Source organism: Anopheles moucheti, chromosome 2 (genome assembly GCF_943734755.1).
Source record: "Anopheles moucheti chromosome 2, idAnoMoucSN_F20_07, whole genome shotgun sequence".
Lineage (NCBI taxonomy): Eukaryota > Metazoa > Arthropoda > Insecta > Diptera > Culicidae > Anopheles > Anopheles moucheti.
Genome location: NC_069140.1, coordinates 26,390,355 through 26,415,812, shown reverse-complemented (window position 1 = coordinate 26,415,812; position 25,458 = coordinate 26,390,355). Strand labels below are relative to the sequence as shown.

Below are 25,458 nucleotides of genomic sequence, written 5' to 3'. Positions count from 1 at the left end.
ATCAGTGCGACTGTCAGACTGTTTGGCATTCTATTTCCGGTCGTTTCGTTTTGTGCCCCCGTTCCCTTTTTCCGTTTTCCCACTAAAGCCCGAACCGACGCTTCATCGCCAATCACTGCAAATTTCATTTCCGCACACGTCACCGGTGCCGGCTTACGTTGATGATTCCTGTCCAAATGTCCTAGCGAGTCGCCGGCATACGCCCGGCTTTAGCGATACGGGGAAGGATGGGTTTTGTCACCTTTGGTTAGAACCACAAGCATTTTACCATACGTGTAAGTGTATCTAAATCAATCATATCCTATCATCGCACAGCATTCCTTAACGAATGCTCACACATTGCTGCCACACCGCCGGTTTGTGGGAATTCATCACGGCCCTACTGTCAAACGCCTTGTGCTGGAGGTTTCCGTATGGAACTGTGAGCAATATTTTTTCAACACGGTTAAGCTATTGTCTGTAATTGACATTTGATAGGAAAAGTGACTTACCGATGGGGACATAAATTCTTCACGTACGGCAAAGTTGTTTTGGGTCGTGTGGCTTTGGTGGCAGATATAATTTTTATTCACTCTCTTTGACACTATTGTTATTAAGTCATCTGGGAATTACATTTATTGTATTTTATACTGCCTAGAAGGTCCTTCATTTAATATCGTGTTATTCGCCCTGTTATTGATTAATATTCAACACGGAGTCTCGTATGACTTTAAATTCCTTGTGACTTCTTTTCACAAATATCTTCTTAAACATATTCCAAGGCTGAAGCATAGATGACTGCATCAGTTGTCAGAACATAGAATGGTAATTAAGGTAAGGTTGGTAATTAAATGATTTTATAAATTTGTTAGATCAAATTTGGCCATTACTTTTACATAATGAAACTATTTCCAAATATAGACCCAAACCATTATCCTCTAAAACCATTCCTCTAAAATCCCCAAACCATTATACTTGCCAAGTAAGCTCAGTTATCGTGTTGCAATAACTTTAATATTTTAGCAAACACTTTTGCGAAGTAAAGAAACTCATCAATAAGTTCCAAGGCACCGTCGAAGCCTTTTAATAGCAAAATCCTTCGCAATCGAAAGGCAATCAGTAAAAGTTTTTGGCTGAGCTTTACCAAATCTACACGGATCGTAAAATGCGAAAATGATCCCAATCGCTCAAACTATCATCTGCAGCGTTGGAGCCTTCGGCAAACGCAAAATCTGCCCACAACCAACTCAATCGACTTTCCGACTTGCCGGGCCAAAACTTTCCTCGCCTGGAAATCTCCCCGTGTTCTTTCCCCGTACGTACGTACGGTAAACCCACTAAAACCGGATCACACTGATTTACCATTTGCAAATTTATGACCGCCCCGCGAAATCCCATGATAATCCTGCGGTCGTTAGAGTTTTGATTGCTCCGGGGGAAGGCCGCTCAAACTCCCGGAGCCGGAGCTTCAGCAGGGTGGATGGGGCATGTGAAGGACTAGTCGTCGAGATTAAAATCGATTCCATTTGCTTGTTGGCAATGGCCGCAAGTTCGTGGTGTTTCGTGAGGTTTTTGGTCGCGAGATTACACGCACGGACGAGTGGACGCGAATGAGGAGCATCTTGCGAAACTTACAAGCTTACCGGCAAGGAAAACCATCACCACGACACCAATGCTGTCACGGGTACGGCAAAAGTAGTTCCGATAACGAAAAGTACGGATTTAATGGGTAACACCATTTACACGTTTAGGCGGAGCTCGCGCCGTTAACCTACGATGAACGCGATGGAGGCGCCCGGTTGGTCATTCGAATGTCATTAGGAAGCGTAACCAGGCAACGGGCGTGACAGGCGTATCACAAACGCTGATGGAAACGGAACCAAACTTTGCCAGCTTAGCGTACCGGACCAACGGACGGCTGTCATAATTATGGCTACGGTACGGCACGAACGAAATGCAAGCAACACTGTGAGGACAACGCTATCATTTGAGAACGTCCCCCTTGGGGCTTGTTTACTCGTTTTGTTTGTCCGATTAATGTTGGACCATAATTTAGCTGACCATGTCGGTGATGCCAAAATGCTCAAAAAAAAAAAAATAGGACAAAATTTAATGGCTCTCTAGCAGTGCATTAAAACCAGAATGGGGTTTAAGGTTTGTGGTTTTATTGGGAGATAAATAAAACACATATTTAATAGAGAATTAAGGGATGAAATTACATGACGGTTGGGAATTAAGGGATAAAATTACAACAAGACTTTAAAAATAATATCCTCCCACCGTGCCACTGCATAATGGCAATCATTTCAATGTCCTTTTTAGTCGTAAGTTATTTTCCCCCATTTAATAATACACCTTCCCGTGGCATTCCAACAAACAACAGCGCACAAACAATACAAAAGCTTGCTTCGAAAACCATCTCCAAACTCCACACAACTCCCTCGTTTTTACCGCCCATCCGATTGCTGTAACGCTGCCGTTACGCGACGGATGTTGCTTAAGACCCCGCTAAGCCATTTACTGTGCAAATCCGTCGGTTCGTTTCGTGTTTCTTGTGTTGCTTTAGGGTGCGTTGTAAAAACATCCGCTACACCTGGTACGAAAAACTTTGCTTCAGGTATTGTTTTTTTTTCTCTTCTCTCAACTCGTTGTTATTTATTTTTTTTTCCCCGTGCACACCAGCACCGGCACCTTAATAATCGATGAAAGCTTCTCTCTTCGATGAAAGTAAAAGTAACCGTCCCTCGAGTCCCGGAGCAGTTATATGTCTCTATTGTTGTGTGGCTTTCGTGTTTTTTTACATCTTCTTCTTCTTTTTCTTCTGCTGGTACACCGTTTTGAGCGGTCTGTAATCATTGACTGCTTTCGGGTGCAGGCCGGTACAGACGGGAAACCCTTCGGTAATGGTAGTGTCGGTTATGGTGACTGCGTGCGTGCGTGAACTAAATCACCTTCTGCGTTCGGCGTTACATACACCCGTTCGGGACGGGACACATCGTAAACGGGAGGGGGCCGTCGTCATCGCCGTTGGGAAACCACCCACGGGGAAGAAAAATAGCTATCCCATCCGGTCGGTGCGATGCGTTGCTGTGGTTTCGAGAGCACTTGTGCCACAACCGGTTACCGTACCATAATGCTAATCTTTATTGCGTCCCAAAGCACTCTTTAGAGGAACCCCGACGAAAGGGATGCGTTTTTTTTTTTTGGTTGCTGTTTGGAGGAACATCAGACACTTTATTTGTTTAATTTTGTGCTCACTCATCGAGGGACGATTTCTGTTTTTTTTTGTTGAATAATTTAGCATTTTGACTTCCATTCTATTGTGACTATAAATTTCCGGTTTAGTTGGAAGATAACACGGAGTCCTTTTTGGAAATGTTCAGTGTGAATCAGAGCGCGATGTGCTGAAATAACAATAGCTTGTTGAGAAAGCCACTGGAATACACCTTTCAAAACATCTACATACGATGGTAGAAGTTGGGATTATAAAAAGTTATAATAAAAAGACACTATAGACCAGCACACCCTCCAAAAGATATCCTTTAAAACTGTTACAATTTCGGAAGGATACAATGAAAAGTACAATGGAGGACTCACTTCTATTACGAGCTCACTAGCAAACTGCTGTAGTCTGGTCATGTCATTAGAATAACACCTGGACGTGGGAGGAGTAATGTAGTGTTTAATCTTTTGAGCAGAGTTATTCTATTAAATCTTCAGTGAGGAGTCATCCAAGTCTACTCCCAATAGATATTGCTTCATGAATCCTCATAAATTCTTTCTGGAATCTGCTCTATAGTCTTTATAATTACACGGAAATTTTTGAGTATATTAATCTTTGAGAATTCGTTAATCTTTTGAATAGAGAATTAGAGGCTATTCGGAGTCAGAGAGTGAATTTAATTTTTGATTCAGATTCATGAGTCCGATTTCGTCACGCTAGAGTGATGGCATGGTAGAATCTTCCGAAACCCCTGGAATATTAGAGTAAAAGAAGACAACACTCATCAGCGATCGTTCGAAAGGACTCCTACTGTAGCGCCTAACAAGTTAGTAAGTTAAGGGAATTGAGATTAATTAATTAGGAATTAATCTCATTATGTGCTTGTAGTAACTGTGTTTTCTTGGATTCTAGATTTTTAATAATATTATTAGAGTCCTTTAATGATGGCTCCATGATGTGTTCGGTAACGGCGATAGAGTCCTATCCCACCCGATAGGACCGAAACAAACCCATCCGGGTCATTCTCTCGTAGCAAGGTCTGCCAATCCGGCAAAGTGATAATCAAATCAACCTACTGATCCAGAAGTAGCAAACATAACCTAGTAGGTCGTTACAAAGAAGAGTACACTAATAACAACTTCATATGAACCAAGTGAACAATGCGTTGTAGTTATCAAATTCTCTAGCATGCTCAAAGTTTGAAGAAGCTTGGACAAGGTACGTCGAAGACTTCCGACTTTAAATGGATTAATTTTAAACAGACATCATCAACTACATCACCACATCAAGAGCTGAGATTAACATCATCAACTAAGGAAAGCAAGCAGCAATTTCTCAAGCAAGTAAGCAAGCGGTCAGCAAACAATAGCAAACACATCGTACCGGTCGGAAGGATTATCGTTCACCAGTGGCAAGTGAGGATGGGATTTGTATTTTATAACCTCTTCGAACAGTGCCACTTCCTAGACAACCACTTTAAACGTTTCGCTTTCTTTCATCTTCCTTTGCGATACGCAGTACACGGTAGGTACAAACCTGTGAACGGCCGTGAAAGTGCTCATCAACTGGCCGCACTGTCTGGGGAGGGACCGAACGTCCCATGTGTGCGCCATAAAGTACCGGGCGCTTCCATCTAACTGACACACGTGGTTGGTGGCAATTATCTTGCGTCACGTGTCACGTTCACACACACACACTCTCTGCTCGCTTCCGTACCGGAGTGTAGCCGATACCGAAGAAGGGGTGCAAAATATCGATAAAGAATAAAGCAAACGCTCGATATTTCCATGTGGCGCCACGGTAATTTGCGTGAGTGTTTGTTTGTTGTTTTTGAAAAGGATCTTTTTATGGTGTTTGTTAATAGTATCAACCTGTCCCATTCGCAGTATTAGCTCGATTGTGCACAACGTAAAGCAGAAGTGCACACAACCGTATCAGACACAAGCGAAAACAGACACTGCATGAAACGGAAGTTTCATTTCCGAAAACGAACCACCCGTACGCCACACAGCGAAAGAGTCAACAAACAAACAAATGGAACCGGAAAAAAATAAAGCACATAAAAAAGAAAGCGAAGAAACGAGAGAGAGAGAAAAAAAAACGGAAAATGCCAAACTCCCACGCACAATGGAATGTGCGGCGCGGGTTTGAAGGAAAAACATGCCACTGTAAATAATCTTTCGAGCGTGAAAATTTATCTTTTGCGCACTCCATGCGACTCCCGAAGCGACATTCGCACGAAAATGGGACGATATTTCTTCGCGGCTCCAATCACCACGAATCTCGGCTGGCCCGTGGTTGTATTGCCACACGCTACAGACATCCATTATACACACACAGGCGCGCCATGGTTCCACTTACCTAGTAGTTTTGGGGAGCTTTCTGCAAAGGAAACACTTCCGCGTCAGGGTTTCTTCCAGTGCTCACATGCAACTCGCACGCAGACAGCAAATCACTTTCGTTTCACCCGGTTAACTACATTCCTTCTTTGGCTTCGGTTTCACCTCACTATTGACGAGCTTTAATCATTGCTTCTATTTTTCATCCCATCAAATGCCCCAACTGGGTGAAAAAGCGTGTACTAATAGGGCAACAACTGTATCACAAACTTCACTTCAATAATGGTCTCTAACTGTGGGGGAGCATAATTTAAAAACATTTCATTAACAAACCCACACCAACACATTAAAAAATAACACTCACAAATGTAACAGAAATTTATTCACCCCCCCCCCCCCCCCCCCCCCCCCCATTCACCGCGCGAGCTTTTCACGCAACCCGAGAACGCCATTCCTGTTCGGGCCATCAAGAACACGGCGGTGCACGGTGTGATCGAATTCCACAGCAACGACGCGACATGGCTGTGCCCGGGGATCAATGGATTTTGGCACGACTGACCTCGGACGTCCTCGGATCGGCGCCTAGACACGCACTCCCACGCACAGGGCAGCTTTTGCTGCCAAACCTTGTTCCGACGTTCCGATTAACCGTCAGCTATTTTGCCTTTTCGCACCAAACGGACACAACAAACCACCAAGCCCCAGACACACGCGCGCAACGCAAACCAACGTACCAACCTTCACACGACGGTAGAAGCAAAACAAGACGGCAAGCAAGGAGAACTTGTGTACATATTCTACCCACCAGCTGCAGAGGATGGTCTTACACCCGGCCACACTGCTGACTGGGGTTGCGAAGCGAACACGGGCCCAAAACCACCACCGTTTCGGTTGGAAGCTGTCACGAGTCTGACCTGGCCCGAATCGTAAGCTCCCGTAACTGGCGCTATTCGGGACATTCGGTGAGTTTTGCGTGTGAGGGCGTCTGATTCTCTCTCTCTCTCTGGCTCCACAGCAGGAAAAAAGGCATTTCCCGCTTTTCCTACCCATTCGCTTTGTGCGTAAGCCAGCGCTGGGACGAACTTGAGAGCGAGGGTAAATAAGGAGCGAATCACAACGTTTGTCTCTTTTTAGATGGACTGTGTTTTTGTCGGTATGGCTTACATTTTTTGCTGAAGGATTAGAGAGGAATATAACAGACGCTCTGGAAACGCTCCGGAAGAAACAAACAAAGAAAAACAATTCCAAAAGCTAGGGGAACGGCATCACCCGCAGCTTTGGTGACATTCCAACTAGACAGCAGGATGGACCATCAAGCGGAGAGCGGTGGACGCGCGTTTGTCCGTGGAGTAATTTTCTCCTCCCAAAGGCAACGTGCTACAACAGCGGTTGCTGAGTGACGGGAGTGCTTTGAGTGTCAATCAGAAACATTTTCCCCCACGTGCACAACGGTAAAGCAACCGTTGGCTGTGGTGGTCAAAATCGAGATCATTCATTTGTGCCCGGATAAGTGAACGGCACGTTTAATAGGAACATCTACTATTTCTATTAACCATTTTAGTATAGAGTATGGTTTTTCGTGAGCTTCTTAGCTGTATAAAAAATATTCCTATTTGCAAAAGATATTAAAAATCGACAAAACCGGAGACAATCGCAAACAAAAGTTGTTCTACCAAAGGAATCAAACACAGGAGTAAAAGAAATGTTTAATGACTGGCTTGCTTCTACTCGAAACTTTTAATTTTTCTTTTATGATAAACGTGCTTGCAGGGTTCGGAAGACAATTTTAAAAGCTAACAACATTTTCCATTTCTTCAACTAATTTAACACAAAATTTATGTTTCATTTTCGTCAAGTTCTATTTCAACTTCATCAAGTTCAATTTTTGTCGAACTTTGTTAACCGTTTTCTGTAGCGTTTGTTCTTCTATGCTCTTCAGTTGATAAAACACAACACATAAAGAGTGTTTTAATCGCTTAACAAAACTATTTAATAGCGTTCCTTTCGTGTAACACTATCAAAATATATTAAAATACATGCTTTTGATTAAAGTTTAATAATTGCACTGTAAAGTGTTAAAATTAAATACATATACATAGTAAATGAAGATCTTTTGAATGTTGAAATTACCCTTAACAGAAATGAAATGATTAAGATAGTGTCAATCAAACCTGGCCTCTTACACCCTTTATCGAATCCTCCTACCCTATTGGTAATTTCTTCTGTTCTAAAACAATCTGTTCCTGAAAGTGTTATAAGGAATAAACAAATCCATAAACAAGCGTTAATTATATGACGTTTAAAAAAAAAATGTTTGTTTATCCTTTTAGTTTTAGAAAACCTGATCTGGACTAAAGGACATAGTTTAACCCGGGTCACTTCAATTAAAATAAAGCGCATATCTCACATTTGTCGAGCTACTAATCGAAATGTTGTTAATAAAATAATTTAAGCTTTAAAGATCAAAATTGGTCTATTATTTTCTCTTTTCTAAACTTACGTAAAAACCCCTAAACATCAGTAACTATGTACTTAGTTTAAATTCTTTATAATTTACGAAAGGATGTTTTCTAAAGCAAAGCTTTTAGAACCCCAGAAATACGGTTCATCCGGTTTCTCGTGCTGCGATATTCTAACCTTAAACACGTACTTCAGTATGCATTCAAACCCGATAAGGGGCCATTGCGTCAGATTGTCAGCCCAGCTCAATCTTAAAGCATGTAAAATTCAAGTTCATGCACCATTAACTTCCAGCAGCAGACTGCGAACCTGCCATCGAACGTGCACTGCCATCGAAATTATGTGCGTCACGCAACATAACCATTTGAATCGATCGTTTGATCGTACCTTTGCGTATTCAATCGATCATCTGTACCGCTGTCACCGCGTTTGTTTGTTTGCCTGTATCGCGTCAGCACTCGCATTAATCTAACTGCCAGCGACGATCTAATCACAAAACCCGTTCCCCACATTCCACGCTCGCGCTTGCTCATGGAACGTTGGAAGACGCCGCTGTGTGTGCTGATTTTTTCTTTCAACTGCCCTATCGTTGTCGTTGTACTAATCAATCGTGTAGGGTTTACGTTTTTTTTTTGCCACCCGTAATCTTTCTCCCTCTATCTTTAGGGAGAGCGCAAGGGAGAGAAGGATCTCTTCCTTCATCGCTCACTCTTCTCACCAGCTCTATCAACGTGGGCTGATTACTTGCAATTCACGCAATAGAACGTATTTTGAATCACACAAACAGCCAAACAAACACCTCACATTGACACACCGTATTTTACGTGACGTTCCCCAAACACTAGCGTCCAGTGGCTTGTGGCTTGTCATGGACCGTGAAACATAATGTTTCTCATTTGCACAAAACAAACAACAAGCGGGCGAGGAATGCATATCGTCGTGGCGCATCAATTCAACATTACTACATTCCACTTGATCGGTGACGCTAGGGCCGCGATTGGCAATCGACCCGTTTGTCAATATTTACCATGTGCCCGCTCGTGTCCCGTTGCGTTGTCGTTATCGCAATCACCTTTAACGCGTGCACTCACTCACGTTCGTCACTCACCAAGCGCACAGTTCGGTTTTGTTCCATATTCCACCGCGCACGAGAGCCCGCGTACGAGATTACGAACTCGCAGAAATGGGGGAAAGGTGATGGAAGAAACGTTCCAAGAGGTCGGAACGACGCAGCACCAGCAGCAGCAGCATCTTCAGCAATAATAGGATGAAAGCATCCTATTCACCCCACACCACCGGGTTGTGGGGTTACAGATTATTGGGCCCTTTTATGTAATTACGATCGAATTTCATCGCAAACCAGCCAACATTCCCGGTACCCGTTCCGGTTTTGTCGCCTCGTTACATCCTCGATTACACCTACACGAGGACATCTTCATAACGCGAATTGCCCAATCCATCGCGCAGTGATCGCAACTATTCCCTGGGTTTGGCGAAATCCCCGGGGAGAAAAAGGGATGACATAATTTTAACTACTTCGTCCACACTATCGCAACCCGAACACAACCACACTGATGCACGTGATATTGGGTGTAACATACACTGCACAAAAACCGTCGGCAATAAACCCCCGAATACTGCGTCGATTGGACACGTGCCAAAACCAGCAGTGCCGTCCGTGCAAGATGCGTCCGCAAAGACCCTTCCGTTCAAACTGGCGTATAATCGTGCCCGTGTGTGCTGCTGCTCTCGGTGGCGTCTACCGTTTGGCGTCTCCAAACAGCTCCAACGCGCTCCAAGCGAGTGCGTTGTTGTTGTCGCACTCTCTATCATGGGGGAAACACCAGCCAAAACCCGGGGCGGCATTTAACTCTCTCGGTTTGCTTGTGTTCCCGCACTATCATCCCCCCATTTGCCGTGTGCGTATGCGCGTGTGTGTGTTGGTTAGCACATGCTGCCCATTGAATTAGCAATGAAGTGTTTGTGGAGGATGGTTCTGGGGGCATCGTAGCAATCGGGGCAGTTGTTTATGTTATGACTGCCACATTACTCGCCACTCACTGCGACTCTCACGAGTAGAGTTGTGCCAAGCGGATCGGAAGCAGAACGAACGAACTGCGTTCGGTAAAGATGAGCGAACGGTTCGGTTAATAAAAGGAAATCTGCGACAGGTAGCGTTAAAAAAAGTTGTACAATTGAACTAGCCATATTAAAATGAGATGGAACTGCACTAGTTCGTTCTAACAAGCGATTGCCTCATTTCGCCAAATAAAAAAATGAATTGAACTAGTTTGCTCATAAAACCGTTTGTTGCATTTGGCCATAAAAATAAAAGAGAACTAGTGAAGAAGAGTTACACATACGACGATGAAGTCGATAATCAGTCACAGGCAGGCAGGAATCTACCGATTTGCGACGTGAATGGGACAAAAGTTCCTTGGGTTTTAAATTGGTGTAGTATTGGATAAAAACAAATGTTTTTTCGCGAGTGATTTTTCGAATAATTTTTTTTCTTTTCGCGCTGTATATTTACCGAGGCGTTTTTAGAGCTTTCGTTGGAAAAGAGAGTAAAAAACCTTTTCGCCCCGTGTTTATTGACCATTTTAAGAACTAGTGGTTCGTGAAACAACACGAATTGGCACTAATTCGCTCCTCGGAGTTATATAAAAAAGTAAACAGTTGGAGCGTATTGTGAACAGCGCACCAACAACAAAAATTATTAAAAAAAAAAACAAAGAAAACAATGAATTCGTGATTCGTTTTTTTCCTCAAAAAGAACTGAGTCGTTCCCGTTCACCAAAAGGAACGTTAATGCGCATCTCTACTCACGAGCACTAAAATGGTGAGATGGTGAGTGTTGGCATGTGATTCACTCACTAGTGAGTGTTCAACCCCTCGCATACAGTGTAGTATGAAGCTTCTGAAGTTGGTAAATGGGTTCCTTTGCTTTCACGTGCCAGCAGACCAATTTGAAAGTACTGATAAACGAGAAAAAAGGAAATAACAACTACAAACAAACTATACACACACGGAAGAACAAAGCCAGTTGCATATAAACAATAAGCCGCTTCGCTCACACCCATCAACCGCGGGGTACTCAGTTCCGGTATGAATGAAGTCAGGCCACACCATGGCACGTGCATGGCTAATGGAGACGCCTGGTATTACAAATGGGCTGAATGAGCTGAACGCTACAAGCGATAATGGAGGGTCTGAAAGCAGAACACAAAAAAAAGGAACGGGAAATATAATAACGTCCGGTTGTTTTTGGTTGGCCCAAGTGCATCCACTCACGGGTGGACTAAAGCAACACAACACATCCATCAGGTGTGTGCGGGCTTTCTTTTTTTCCCCTTCCCTTCCCGTTTATGCTTATCAATTTAATTTGCGTTGCGCTCACTAATTTATAAGCGTACATAATTGTTAATTGGGTTTAATTAATTTTCCTCTACCCTTTGTTTTGTTTTTGCAGCTCTCTGCATACTTAACTTGTTTGTGACTTTGATGTATTTCAGCTGGCAAAGGCAAAGCGGAACCGATTGCTTGCACGTTAACGCTGTTTCTGTTTCACACTTGCTGTAATATCAACAATCCTTTCCCTTAATTGCTTAACGATGGAAGCAAAAATCTTTCCATCCCCATTTCTATCGCACAGTCTTAACGTGCCGCTTATGCGCTTTGACCATTTCGTTGGGCCATTGTTTGGTGCGGTTCAAAAGTGCGACTAGCGTTAATTGGACAAAATTGAAACATTGATCGATCGGGACGCGTTGTTTGATTTATAGCCGCCTAATTGATTGCGGCTTGGCGCGAACCGAAGGGAGGTTTTTGTGTTTCCGTGCCGTTTTACCCACTCTTATAAAAAGGGCGGGACGGACGACGACCGGACAAGAATCTATTCGAGTGGCGGGATGGCATCGAACCGCGTTGAGTGACCAAAGCAGCTTTTGTTAAGTACACGCGGGAAGCAATTAGCTTGCATAAGCAAGTCATTAGCTTGGGCTATTAGATGCTTATCAGCAAAAAAAACGCAGGAGGCAACCTGTTTACCTATGCTCTGCCTGGAGATGCCTTTTCATTGCCCCGGACGGGTGGGTATATTGATTAGTTTTCACCGGACCAACAATGATGGCACCCGACGTTCGATGCTAGAAGTCTGCTTTTCTACGGGTAATGAGTTTTTGAGTGCCTGTAATTGCTATGGGTTTTTTGTATTTTAATAATGAAAGAAATGTAAATTCAATTATGAATGTAATTAAAGTTTTGAAAGGAGCTAGACGCTAGAGTTGCTTAGCATTTAGAATTAGTTAACAGTTAGTATGATTAGTCTATTAGTCTATTATATACTTAGCTGTTTTGCAAGGAGCTATTGAGGAGTTATGTTCTCATCTACTGGGGAGATGTTCTATTTAGATTAATTAAATAGAATTAGATTAAGTAATTAGAATTCCTTAAAATTATACTAAAATATTTTGAAGTATTAAAAATTATTTTAAATATATCTAAAAATAACTAAAACTAATGTTCCAATCGAAAAGGGAAGCAATTTACCAGAGTTTCGAGCGAGTTTCGAACGTTTCAAACTCGAAACAACATCTGAAATAATTCGTTCCATTTAAATGCCGTTTCTTTTAACGAAATTTATACTGTCATCTTGCGAAAACTGTTTTATTTATCTTAAAAGTGACTCTTCAATGACTTCTTCAGGACATTTCCGCATTCGAAAAACTGGTTTTGATTATAAAATTTCTGAATTGTTCAATGTAATCCTACGTATGATAGGAAATTTTTTGCAAATATAGTACAAAATATTGATTTAGTGCTTGCTTCAACAGTGTGACAGCCGATTAAACGATCAACGTTGAAAATGTCATTCTATCGAAGAAATCGTCATTTTAGTAGCCGGAAGAGACAGAATTCGTCCGAATACACTCACGACAAGGTCTGCTCTTTCTCTGCTCGAAGAAATCAAAATTCCAAGAACCTCTTTGCTGAACACACAAATAAAATCATACATAGTTCTATTTATTTCATATTGTTTTAACAATCTGATCCATCTATTACTTCCTGGTGAGTTCCTTCCTTTCTTACGGACGTTCCAGCTTACAGTCAAACACACGGGCATAGGTTTGCGTGTAGAGCAGCCGACAGGTGGCCGCATTGTTATCAAACCGCATTTCCGGCACCTTAAACTCGGGATTGATCGCCACACGCATCGTGTACTCCCCAAAGTCCAGCTCACTGATGTCCACCCACTGACAGTCGATGTTGTGCCGGTAGATGTCGGAACAGTTCACCGATATGCCCTGATCGCCGTAGTTGGCACAAGCGTACCGTGGTTCCACACCCGGCAAACACTGGTTGTCCTCCAGACAGAAGGACGCCTTGTGACCTTCGGCCACACGCTTGCCCTGTCCATCGATCACGTCGAACGTCGCGAACACCTCCATGCTGTGATAGTGCATATGGCACAGATGCCACTCCCACAGATGTTTGGGTATGTGCGGTCGGAAGTCGGCCGTGCCCATGTTAACCACGCGCGCCGTAAACTTCAGCAATCGGCGCGTCTCCAGATGCCAGTTGGGATTGTCTCGCTGGATGTCGTACGCTTGCGTGGCCACACAGTTTTCCTCCATTGCGCACTGCAGCAGATACATGAGACGATCCTCCAGATGTAGCGACTGTTCCATCTCGACATGATCGAACACTAGATCGGCCATTTGTGGTACACACGTAACGGCCGCTACATGGCCGCGTCGCTCACTGCAGCGAATTTCCGATCCCTCACCGATCGGATCGTGTAAACAATCGGCCAGTGTACTCTCGTTCCCGACGCACTCAGTCCCACTCAGCAAGATCCGTTCCGGGAGTTGAGCTTGCGATTCCGCTTCCTCCGAAAAGAAGTCCGTCTGGACGGCATTATTCGCGTAGCCAAGATTCAGCTGACGACAGACGACATTTCCCTCCAGCAAGCCCCAACCGTCACCACACACACTACCCCAGCGTCCTGCCGCTCCATCCCCATCCACGATCCGCACCTCCACCCGTCCCTCACCGGCCACCCGTCCACCAACGAGCCGTAATTCGAGCCGTTGTCTAAACCGCTCTTTCGGCACCTTAAACTCGATCGGAATCGGCTTCTTCGTCGTTGCTTCCGTGTCGTGCTGCTTGCAAATCACGCCCGCCGCCTCACCCGCCTCACAATCGTTCGTGCCCCACCCGTCAAAGTGACAATCGGCCAGCTCCGGCTCCTTCCCACCGCACCACAGATTGTCCATCCAGAACTTTCGCTTCGCCCGCCCGAAGTAGCCGGTGTGCGTTGGTTTCGCGTACCCGGGAAAGCCGAGCTGCCGGCAGACGACCTCCGCCTCGGCCTGATCCCACTCGTCATCGCAGATGGCACCCCATTTGCCGGCATGAAATATCTCCACATTGCCTACATTTACGTGGGTTGAAAAAAAAAAGCGAAAAGGACACACGTTTTTGCAGTGCGGGTGAAATGTTGTCACAGCGCACGGATTGCTGCAGCATCATGCAGCAGTTGCCACCCGGCAGGATAAATCGTTCTCAGCAGAGACAACTTTTTGACCGCGTCATCTTGCCGACACACGATTGTCCGCAAAGGATTTATAAACTTTCACTATCTGCTGGTACGGTGTAGTATCCGCAGAGTCATCATAGTGTAGCAATCCATCACTGTTCCTTCCCCTCCCCAAAAAAAAGACTCACCCTCATAATCCCCCCGGCCACCAACCAACTTCAGGGCACCGTCCTCCTTCCGTAACCGCTTCAGATACTTTCGCACAAGATTTTCTCGCTGCAGTCGAGCCTCTTCCAGCGCGGACGTACGGTTACCCTCCTCGATCGCGCAATCTCCGGCGTAAAGCGTAAGTGTCAGCATCTCCAGCAGCACGTACCACACCAGGCGCGACATCATGATGCTGCTGCTGCTGTCCGGTGAAAGATCATCTAACTACTGAACGTTTCTACACTAAACTGCGGGCAGCGGTCCTATCAATTCGGACCGCCTGATCGTTCGCACATTAATTATTGCCAACGAACGATCGCGTCCCAAACGTACGGGACGTCCAACACACGAAGAAGAGAAAAAAAACCCCAACCGAACCCAGTGAATTGCTTTCCAATGTCAGCAAGCTCCGGACGCTAAGAATTGTGTCACCCGATTGCGTCCGAATATCAGTTGTTGGCAGCTTAACTCGAACAATTAGGGACCGTGAAAGGAACGCGTTGCGTGTGTAGTTGTTTATGCACAATGATGCTCCAAGCCGTTTTTTGTCTGTGCGATTGGGACTTATCAGCAAACAACTGCTGTCTAAGAGTGACAGTGAGCCAAATCGTGGCCGTCGATCGGCTTAGGCTGTTTGCTTGGGGTCTCAAAAATTGATAGCATGAGCGCAAAATGCACCGAGAACGTTTTGCCTCCTTTTTTCTTTTTGCTTTTTGCTTTACTTCAATTCTACACGCAGCTTATCATCATTGCGCAATATGGGTAAAAATACCATTTTTCAGTTGTTTTTAAATTATTTATGCCATGTATTGAGGTAATTGTTAGCATAAGCTTTTACACTATTCAACATCCAATTGCTTCTAATTAACTTCATTTCATGATGAATAATATACTAAATTGCACAATCGTTGTATAAACTGTATGCAACACATCTCACTATTTCATTATTAAAAAAAACTGTGAAATATTACATCACCCACAATATGTCCATTTAGACAGGGCCTCATCATTTGTCCGCAATTTCGATATTTTCATAATCGAACAAACCAAAGCTTTAAATGATCCTTCGCAATCAGACCCAGTGTGCCCAGGAAGGTGCCAGAACGTGCCATTGCTCGCTATTCCCCTATGACGTCATGATCGTCTGCACTTCCTTCCTACGGTTGTCCGGCGATAAGCTACTCTCTGTGCGAATGAAATTCCGTGCCTCAATTGAGATTCATTCATTCCACATTCGACGTGTGTTGTGCGGTTCGATTAACTTAATGACTTGCGGCAAGTGGCTTACGGTACAGTGTGTTCCGCCTTTTGTTTCCGTTCCCACAAATATATGTACAGGCTTCTTCACGATTCATCAATTTCGTCAGCTCACTCCCAGCCCGCTTATCAATAAAACAGATGACTGATGTACGTGCCGCACGGCATGCAGTCTCCCTCGGCTCCTGATAGTGGAGTTGGTTATTATAATGCTGGCAGCATTTTCCTTTTTTATTGTATGCTATGCTAACAACTGTCAATTTATTGCTGCTTTCTCCTAGTACAAGAGCAGCAAGCAAATCGTTCTGCTTACTATTAATTGGTACCAACAATTAATTATTCATTATAAAACAACAACGAATTGTAACATTTTACTTGAAGTTATTACAAAAGTAAAGTGTAATAGACAGATACCACCTTAGCGTAGTATAGAATCACCCAGGGGAGGACCATTAATAAATGTACAGACCAGCGGCGGATCAAACGGTAGGCGGAGTAGGCGGTCGCCTAGGGCCTCGCCGTGTTGGGGGCCCCAAAAAATGTGTGTAGTAGTTGTATACATAGGCCCAGTGCTAGAGAGGGCCCCGAAGGGTACCACAAGATGCCCCTGGCGATATTTGAAGTTAGGACAAACTGCCCCGGAATCGGCCAGCTTATTTTCTCGCACAATGGCATTAATCACGTCTGCCTGTCGGTGTCACATTCCTATCAAACGCATTAGAGTGTTTTGTCATCTGCGGTATTGATTGCAACAGCGGTATTGATAAAGCCGATAGTTTAAACAGCATAGCTTACAGCAAAATGCTTACAGCAATTGCAAGCGCGAGCCAAGCATTGCAATGGTCGATCAGTATCCCTGAAAGAAAACCAACTGGTGATCGTCGAAGAAGACAACATGCATCCTACCTTGTGGGCAATGGGGCGTATTATTTCGGTTCATCCTGGCAAGGACGGAACAGTTCGCGTAGTGACACTGCGCACAGCATCCGGTAAACACGTCGTACCGATTGGCAATGTTACCCAATCCAAAGGTGCTCAGCCATTTGGATAAGAAGATTGGCACTGGCGCTGAATAACATGCAGCAAACCATGTTTACATTTATTTACTTTTATAGTTGTAAGTGATAACAAGGCAAGGCACATACCCATATATACCCATAAATTCATTTTTTTTTTCGTGACCGGAATGTGAGAATTAAGGTTTATAAAAGAACATTCCTCTCACATTCCTATCAAACGCGTTAGAGTGAAGGGGGAAAAGGAAAAACGGATCCTGCATCTCTTTCGTATTTTGTGCCGATCCGTCCGTCAAAAACGCTCAGAAACGGTGAAATTTTTGGTTTCCGACACCAAGAGAGCATGATCAACGAAGAGATAGCACAAATTTCCGTACCACGTGGTATCATTTCATTTAGCTGTACCCTTCCCTCCAGTGATCATAGCGCTTGATCCTTCGATTGATCTTCCATCTCTTTCCGTTCGTCCAAATGTTCTAGCACCTCCATATGACTCCCTCCAAGTTTATTTTTATGGAAATAACAATAAGGAGTATTGAAATAATATATTTATATATGGAATCCTTTAAAACTCCCGGAAACTCCATGACGACAAGAGATATAATTATTGCGAAATAATTGAACAATAAACAATACATAATGTCTTCGGAAATAGTGGCACTCCATGTTTCCTACTGCTAATAATTAAAAAACTGAACTGCTGTTCAGTTTTGACACGCACTGTAGGCACTGGATGGGTGAAATGAGACGGAGGATTCTCCCCACAGTACCTGAGCTATTTACTCTTTCGATGGCTCTCCCGTGTTTGATAGTATGTGTAACTAATAGCCAATCGTAGAAGATCTTTAATCGGTCAATAGCATCACAGTGACTGATAATGTGAGCAACCATGTACAAACATGGCGGATCCTTGTGCGGATCAGATTGATGTTATCTCCTTTCGTGGATGCTCTCTTGGTGTCAGAAATCACAAAACCGGTCGCTTTTTGGTGGCTCCGATCGCGCATACGCGGAGAGACTTCGACGAAAGGAAAAGCGCTAACGAATAACATGCATTGACGACTGAGATGATCGTGTGCTCCTCTAGCTCTTGTAAGCTGGACAATAAACTAACTAATTAATTCTTTCCATTTTGCTCTCTGTTGTCCCCCAACAAAAATTGTCATCAAGAAGAAGAATAACCATTTGGGAATGTGGAAATGTGGGAGGCAAACAGTACCGCGAGTCAATCTGCTGATTGATATGTGATATGTGATATTAACATCTATTGCACTGCTCTTTATCCGTATCGTCGTATGCTGAGCAGTGTCCACGTCCTTCGGGCACCGACACAGCTCTGCTCGTCGGTATATTCATGCGAACTATATACTCACCATAAAACCGCATGCAATTATGAGGCGCGATCAGCATCTGCTGGTGGCGACGCTTTTCTTCTAAACGCTTTTACGTACATACGTGTTTATATGAAGTATTTTAGGGACAGTGTTTTTGTGTGTTTATTAAAAATTTATTTAATAGTTTGATTTTCGGATTCGTGTTTGAGTTGAGAAAAGGGATCAACGGCTGATCAAACGGTAGACGGAGTAGATGGTCGCCTAGGGTCTCGCCGTGTGGGAGAAAAATGTTTGTAATGCCCCTTCTTACTGCGCCTTTTGCTTTGCCTCATTTCAAGGGTCTCAATGCCCCCCACATTCAACGTTTTTAAAATAAGAGGCCCCATTTATAATTCCGCCCTGGGCCTCCAAGGGGATTGATCCTCCACTGGTACAGACTTCAATAGGGTCAACCTTAATTAAAGAGAAAAGAAACAACAAGGTTCGTATCCTGCTGTGCGATTTATAGCGAAGCAGAGGCAGAAAGAGCTTCTTTTTCTTCTAAAGCAGAACTGATAGCAGAAATATCAGGTACAACAATAACTTAAACTAGATTTGCGACTAAATGGGCTATATGCTATGCCATTGTCTTCACTTGTCCACACAGTTACTTCAACGTGTAATTATAATATCCATTACAACAAAGGTATGCAATGAAGTTATGAATATCATACTGAAGTCACCTGAAGAGCAAAAGGTGTATTGTTTAGTATTATAAATTAAAGTCCATCCAACCAGCGCAACACTGCGAAGGTAGGGACTAGGTAGGGACAGTATTTATGACCGATTTATTAGGAAAAATATAAAGCTTAGTCGTCACGACAACAATATGTGCGAAGAAGCTCCCAAGATATGAAAACATAATGGTTAAATTATTGTTAAAATTATAAAATAAAACCAAACAGTAAATATTACGCCACGAAACAAGCAACGGTAGATCAACGATCATCATCAAGCGCATGGAGACGATAAAGGTACATATTGAATTTAAATTTCTCTATTTATTATTTAGTTGTATGCATTTTCTCACTTTCTACGATTCTAACCCCTGCCCAGCCACACTTCAATCTGCCCACACAAGGTTGCCTTCTGCCCCTGAATTCATTCATTCGTTCATCATACACGATCATTTAGTTTCTCTCGCTGTCTGTTCAAAAATTTGGAATTTATTCCACCCTCCGTCTGACTTTTGCTGATATTACACGTAAAAAGGTTCCATATATTTCTCATGTGTGTGTGTGTTTTTTTTTGTTCTTTTTGTTTTTGTGTTGTCACTTAATATTTATCATCGAAATTCTATTGTTGGCTTCGTTTGGCTTCTTCGGTAGAATGCACTAGCGCAAATACAATCCAATTACCACTGCCTAACTACAGTTCGCACATTATTACTACCGCCACAGCTACACTGGCACCACCGTTCCTTTCTGTACCAAAATTTTGTATGATCGTATTAAATGAGCTTGAAGATGCCAATTTTTGGCTACACCTTGACTATAACTTCTTCGCACTCCACCACCACAGGAGAACTCGCGATCCCGGAGTAGCGATCCAATATAGTAGCCATCGAATGTATCGTTTAGTTATACAGATTCATTGTACTTCTCAAATATGTGTCAAATAGTGAAAGTATGAAACACACATAGAAGATCGTAAATATCTTGCGATCGTGAGGATATTTGAACGCGGTTCCTGTTCTCATTCCGCTGTGGCGTCAAGCGCTCTCTACGCCCAATTCAACACTGCAGCCGCTTACTATTAACTTCCACTAAGCGGGTTTTACTAGCTTCACTTCACTGCTGGACAATCGGAGGGAGGTGGAAGTATTTTGTTCTTCTACTACTACCGCTACTATATACAATACGTTTACAAAAAAACACACTTGAGAGAATGTTGTTTTTTTTTTGTTGTAGGTGCTACAGAGTTTTGTGCTTAGATGTGTTACGCGAACTATGTTCCAAGTTCTCCACGTATATGTTTTGCGGCTAGCGCTTTGTCTTTCAGAGAACAAGGTGAACAAGCGTCGAGGGCTCAATTCGCTAACGTAAGTATAACAATCTTATTCCTACATCTCGTGGAACCGAACGCCGTAACGTCCGTTCCAAAAATTGCATAAACAAGCACATCCATTCACTGCAGCAACACAATTAGACATAGCTCACATCACAAGAACTGATTTGTTTACAGTTTGTTTATTGTTTGTTTGTTTTTTGTGCTTCCTTTTCTGTACGATAAGGTTTAAATAAAACGTTCATACCAATCGGTACCGCGCAACCGACACGACGAAATGGCGGAGCGGGACCGAATGTTTACCGGGTGCTTTTTCGCATAAAACTTAAACTAGAACGTTTGTGCGGCGTGTGTATAGCTACAAAAGTTTAAAATATATAAAACATACCAACGAAAGCACACCCTCGTGCGGCTCACTGGCCATGCACGATGCTATCCACGAATGCGCATTCGTGATTTTGGGTGCTACATTTGTTTTGAACACAATACTTTATAGATTCGGTAAAACGCTAACCAATTCGCTCCATCTCCTACCGCTCACAGTGATTAAAGCTAAAACAGCCCTAGTAAATGATTGCTTTCACTCATACTTTTGTTACAGTTTGTTCTACTTGTTCTACCACCTTTGTTCCTTCATCTGAGTTCCTCATTGTGTTTAGCACTGTTCTTTACACATTTAGCATTTGCATTTCCGGTAACTAGTTTAAGTTTATCATTTTGTTTTCTTGCATTTCCCATTATCAAGTTCGCTTCACCTTAATTCATGTCGCATTTCGAGTCAGAAGAACAGTGTTTTTTGGGGGTGTGTTTATGAGGGAGGAGTGTGTGTGTGTTATTCTTTATATAATGAATAGTATGTGCGTGGTAGAGTTAATCGATTTCTTCTTCTCCCCCCATTGTGCCATTGCCTGCCACGAAGAATCTTCTATTTATATTATAATTGATTAGTACATGAGTATGAAAACTGTTGAAAAGTTACCTTTTTCAACGATTCGAATATTTTATAGTTTCCTTTTGTGTTTAAGTACTTCCCCCATGACAGTACTTTCGCTACCAGCTGGAATTGCATTCACAATAGGGTACAATGATTCTCGTCATTGTTTTTTTTTAATATAACGCTTAAAGTTACAATGTACACACACAGATCTGTGCAGCCTCGTAACATGAAGATCGTGTGCCCGAAGCTAATTCAAACGTATGAAACAGTTCGCTGATACATCTGAGCATATATGAGCATTTTTTGACAATTCTAATAGCAACAGAAAAAACAACACTTGCAATCAATGAATTGTGGTGTACGATTAAACATATTTAAAGGATTATTTGCAAGAAAAAAACAAAGCTCCGTTTAAATTTCATCTGAGCATCACCACCAACAGCGCAGCGTTTTCAAATAAAATATTCGCATTGATAAAACGTTACATCTTTTTTACTGTCTACTTACATTACACTATTCGCTTTGCACCGGTCTGATCTTGGTGCTGGGCAGGCAAACAAACATAATTGCCTAGTTGTAATGTAGCACAATTGTAATGAGCGGGTTTTATATGTACTTTTTTCATACAAAAAACTCATCAAGCTCGTAGGATGGTTTAAAATACAATATATTATAGAGGAAGAGGGGGGGGGGGGGGGTCAAATCAGTACTATACACGTACCTACACGCACACACATGCATACAAAACCACGTCACCCGTACGGGGGAAATATGTTTCGTACGCAAAAGCAAGCCTATTTTCAAAAGGTTGCACTCCAAAATGCATAAACTAACCGATGCAATGAAAGACGGGAATAGGGAACCCTATCGGCTTTGGTAAGAATTTTTGTGTCACTTTTTTTTGTGTTTTCGCATCCATTGATTATGTTGTACACCTGGCAGTATAATATTAACATAAGACAGATTCGGGCAACTGCAAATCCGTGTTGGACTCAGCCATATCGAAATGACAAAACGTAAACTCTTAAAGGAAGACAGAAAAACACAACTCGCACCTTTAATTTTAAAATAAAAAAAAAAACTTTGTGTGAAATAATCCATAATTATATACATGGGTAAAAAAGGCCACACATACATCTGAGAAGCGAAGTACAGTGTGTCGTCTATCTCTTTTATGGCTTTCAGTGCAAAGAAATTCTAAAACATTAGCAACGCATTAGTCAAATGCCTCTAAATCAAGTGGTTCGTTTTTGCATTTCCTTACTCTGTTCATTATCTACTATTTGTGCGTATGAGAAAATGTGTATGTGCTTGTTCTAATTGTGTACCATTGACTGACTGAGTTGAGTGACGGTAGTATGGATTCCTTAATGTAGAAGATTCATTACATTTTAAGTGCGTTGTCGCACCTGGGCACCTGGGCACACACCACGCAGATATTATGGTGCGGACGTTTTGCCACGCACTATTGCTGCGGATAGCAACGTGGAGATGATTCTTCCTTCTCGGTCGATGGTGACCTCTCGTTGAGGAATGGTTTACAAACTTGAGGTTTACCATCGACTGGCCGGGAATTGGCGAGCGATATAGCTACTTCCCCAATCCATTGTCTAGTACGTCATTTGCTGCTATGAATTGCTACTAAGGTTAATTTACCAGCTTTTACCATCTCCAGGATGTACAATCGTTTCTTTGCCGAACGTGCCTCAATATCGCGAACTTCCAGGCGCAGTTCGTGCGTGGTTGATTTTTTTTGTTGGCCTTCCATTTCATTACACCTATCAACTCTCATTTGGCGCCTGGCTACAGCTCACCGTTGTTTGACTAGAGGATAACAGTTTCTCGTTGAACGGAACCGGTTTCTCGCGCGGCGTTTGTTTTTTCTAACAAAGAAAAACGATCATTAGTTAGGATTATTGTAGCGGATTAGAACCGGGTACTTACTTTTCTTCTAAACGGAAAGCAACCAGGCTTCTCCACTACCGGTGGTGCGTTGGTGAGCAGATCCGGTGTCGGGCACTCATTCACCCCAAACACATTCAGTTCCCGGAAGCACTCCGTTTCGATCATTTCGTCCTGCCACGGTATCGATACTGAGCCGGTGTTAAACTTGGTGTAGAAATTCTCATCTGTTGCGTCCAGATTGACTCCCTTCACAGTGGAAAACTGCTCAATGTCCAGTACATCTTTGGCATAAACCGCGTGCGGCTAGAGTTGCAAAATGAAAGGGATGCAATTAAACCATTTTCACTCACCGGTGAAACGTTCGCTCCACACTTACATCCGGCACAAATGGAGGATCGTTCAAACCAGCTTCGAGCCGCTTCCAGTTAATACTGTTAAAGAACGGATTCAGCTTAACTTCGCGCGCACCGTGCCGCCCATTGCGACAACCGAGCCGACTCTTAACCGCTTTCATCAGCAGTTGCTGGCACAGCGTTTTGGCATCGTCACTGAACTTGTGCGAATATTTCTCCGGATCTTCCTTCACCCGCCGATCGACTTCCTCGCGCTTCACCTTCTCCTTGCGTGCACGGAACGGTGCCTGTCCCTCAATCATCTCGTACAGCAGGCAACCGAAGCTGAACCAATCCGGCGAGAAGGCGTACTTCTCGTTGTCAATCACTTCCGGCGCCATGTAACCTGCAGATAATTGGACAACAGTTCCAAACAATTAGCACTCGACACCATGCATGCCAAACGTCATGTTCGATTTTGACTTACCGACAGTGCCCACTCTCCCCCTAACCATTTCGCCCTCCGGAATTTCGACAGCCAGCCCCAGATCCGAGATGCGCACGTGACCGTGATCGTCCAGCAGAATGTTTTCTGGTTTGCAATCGCGGTAAACGATACCTTGCTGGTGTAGGTGCTCCAACCCGCAGACCACCTCCGCCGCGTAGAACCGTGCCCGGGAAAGTTCAAACCCTGGTTCGCCGCCCATGTTGTAGATGTGAAACTTCAAATCGCCACCTGAAACGTGCAAAAGCAGACATTTAGCGTAGGTGTTCGCCTTGCGCAAGCTGTTTGTCCTAAGCAATCCCTTACCGTTCATAATCGTCAGCACTAGACACAACGCGTCCTTGGTTTCGTAGGCGTACGCAAGATTCACCACGAAGCGGGAGTTTATCTTCTGCAGTATCTGCTTTTCTATCAGCACCATCGATTCACCCTTTCGCTTCTTGATGCGCTTTTTCTCCAGCTTCTTGCAGGCGTACATCTTGCCGGTGGCCCGTACCTGTTGGTAGGTGAAGTACACAAACAAACAATGCGAATGTTAGTGGGATGGCATTGGCATTGCCGATCGGAGCGGTCAATTTTGTAACGTGAACCGGTACTGAGGCAATAAATATACACGCAATTAAACGTTTGCTCTTTGATTGATTCAATTTACATCATCATCTCGAAAGGTCGTGTGACGTTTGGCCTGTTAAATGGGATTTGTAGGCGAAGTGATAAATTCAATTATTATCTTAGCACACCACATCAAACAACACGAGCATGCCTATTCAGTAATCTATTATTAGCTTGAGTACACCTCAATTCAAACACTGAACATGAAATTAAATGCAAAGACGTAATAATATTTAAACATAACCTTTTTTATTTATAATTTTAAAAAATGCTTCTCTTCGAGTTCTACCCCTTTAGAGTTAGAAGAAGAATTATTTCTCCATAGGAATTTGTCACAGAATCGAATTTACTTAACCCAAAGTACAGAAAGAAAGAAAAAATCCACTTCTGCTACTCCAAGTTGCACTTCACCGTACTCAGAAAAATGGTCCCAAGTTCCTCATTGGAACACAACAATTTTGCATCATTAAAGAAGATTGATTGAAGTGTAAGAAAATACAATGCAAAAAGAAACACTTTACACTACAATATTCACGCTAAGATCTCATAAAAATTCTACCCACATTAAAGCTGCACGAATGCGTTGGCCATTACTTATTTAAGCGCGCCCGTTTTCGTTTGAGTGAGACAAAGATACCTCGAAAGGATTTCTACCGGTAAACATTCATTCACATCTATCCAGGAAGACGTATGAATTATTCATACAACAAAAATACCCCTCAACTTCTCTATCATGACAAACATCACTGTTTTCCTTCGGGGAGA

General features: G+C 43.2%; 2 protein-coding genes across 2 annotated transcripts in view; both read right to left on the bottom strand.

The window, feature by feature from the left end:
• Positions 1-13,088: 13,088 nt before the first annotated feature.
• Positions 13,089-14,938, bottom strand: LOC128298189 (lysyl oxidase homolog 2B-like). Its single transcript, XM_053033936.1, has 2 exons — positions 14,731-14,938; positions 13,089-14,437 (listed from the first exon to the last, which is right to left on the bottom strand). The coding sequence occupies exons 1-2, from the start codon at positions 14,936-14,938 to the stop codon at positions 13,089-13,091; spliced, it is 1,557 nt and encodes a 518-aa protein (XP_052889896.1).
• Positions 14,939-22,314: 7,376 nt separating this feature from the next.
• The window catches only part of LOC128310141 (G protein-coupled receptor kinase 2), a 41,262-nt gene continuing 38,118 nt past the window's right edge, over positions 22,315-25,458 (bottom strand). The window contains exons 7-11 of the mRNA XM_053046703.1: positions 24,388-24,577; positions 24,064-24,312; positions 23,621-23,982; positions 23,284-23,547; positions 22,315-23,222 (exon numbers count right to left, since the gene is read on the bottom strand). Coding sequence (XP_052902663.1) covers positions 23,121-23,222; positions 23,284-23,547; positions 23,621-23,982; positions 24,064-24,312; positions 24,388-24,577 — 1,167 coding nt within the window. The 3' untranslated portion in view covers positions 22,315-23,120. The remainder of the gene's footprint in view (positions 23,223-23,283; positions 23,548-23,620; positions 23,983-24,063; positions 24,313-24,387; positions 24,578-25,458) is intronic.

Coding starts and splice junctions, on each gene's coding strand:
- LOC128298189 (XM_053033936.1), bottom strand. CDS start 14,938: ATGATGTCGCGCCTGGTGTGGTACGTGCTGCTGGAGATGCTGACACTT. Junction 14,438..14,730: donor TGGCCGGGGGGATTATGAGG/GTGAGTCTTTTT, acceptor ACGTAAATGTAG/GCAATGTGGAGATATTTCAT.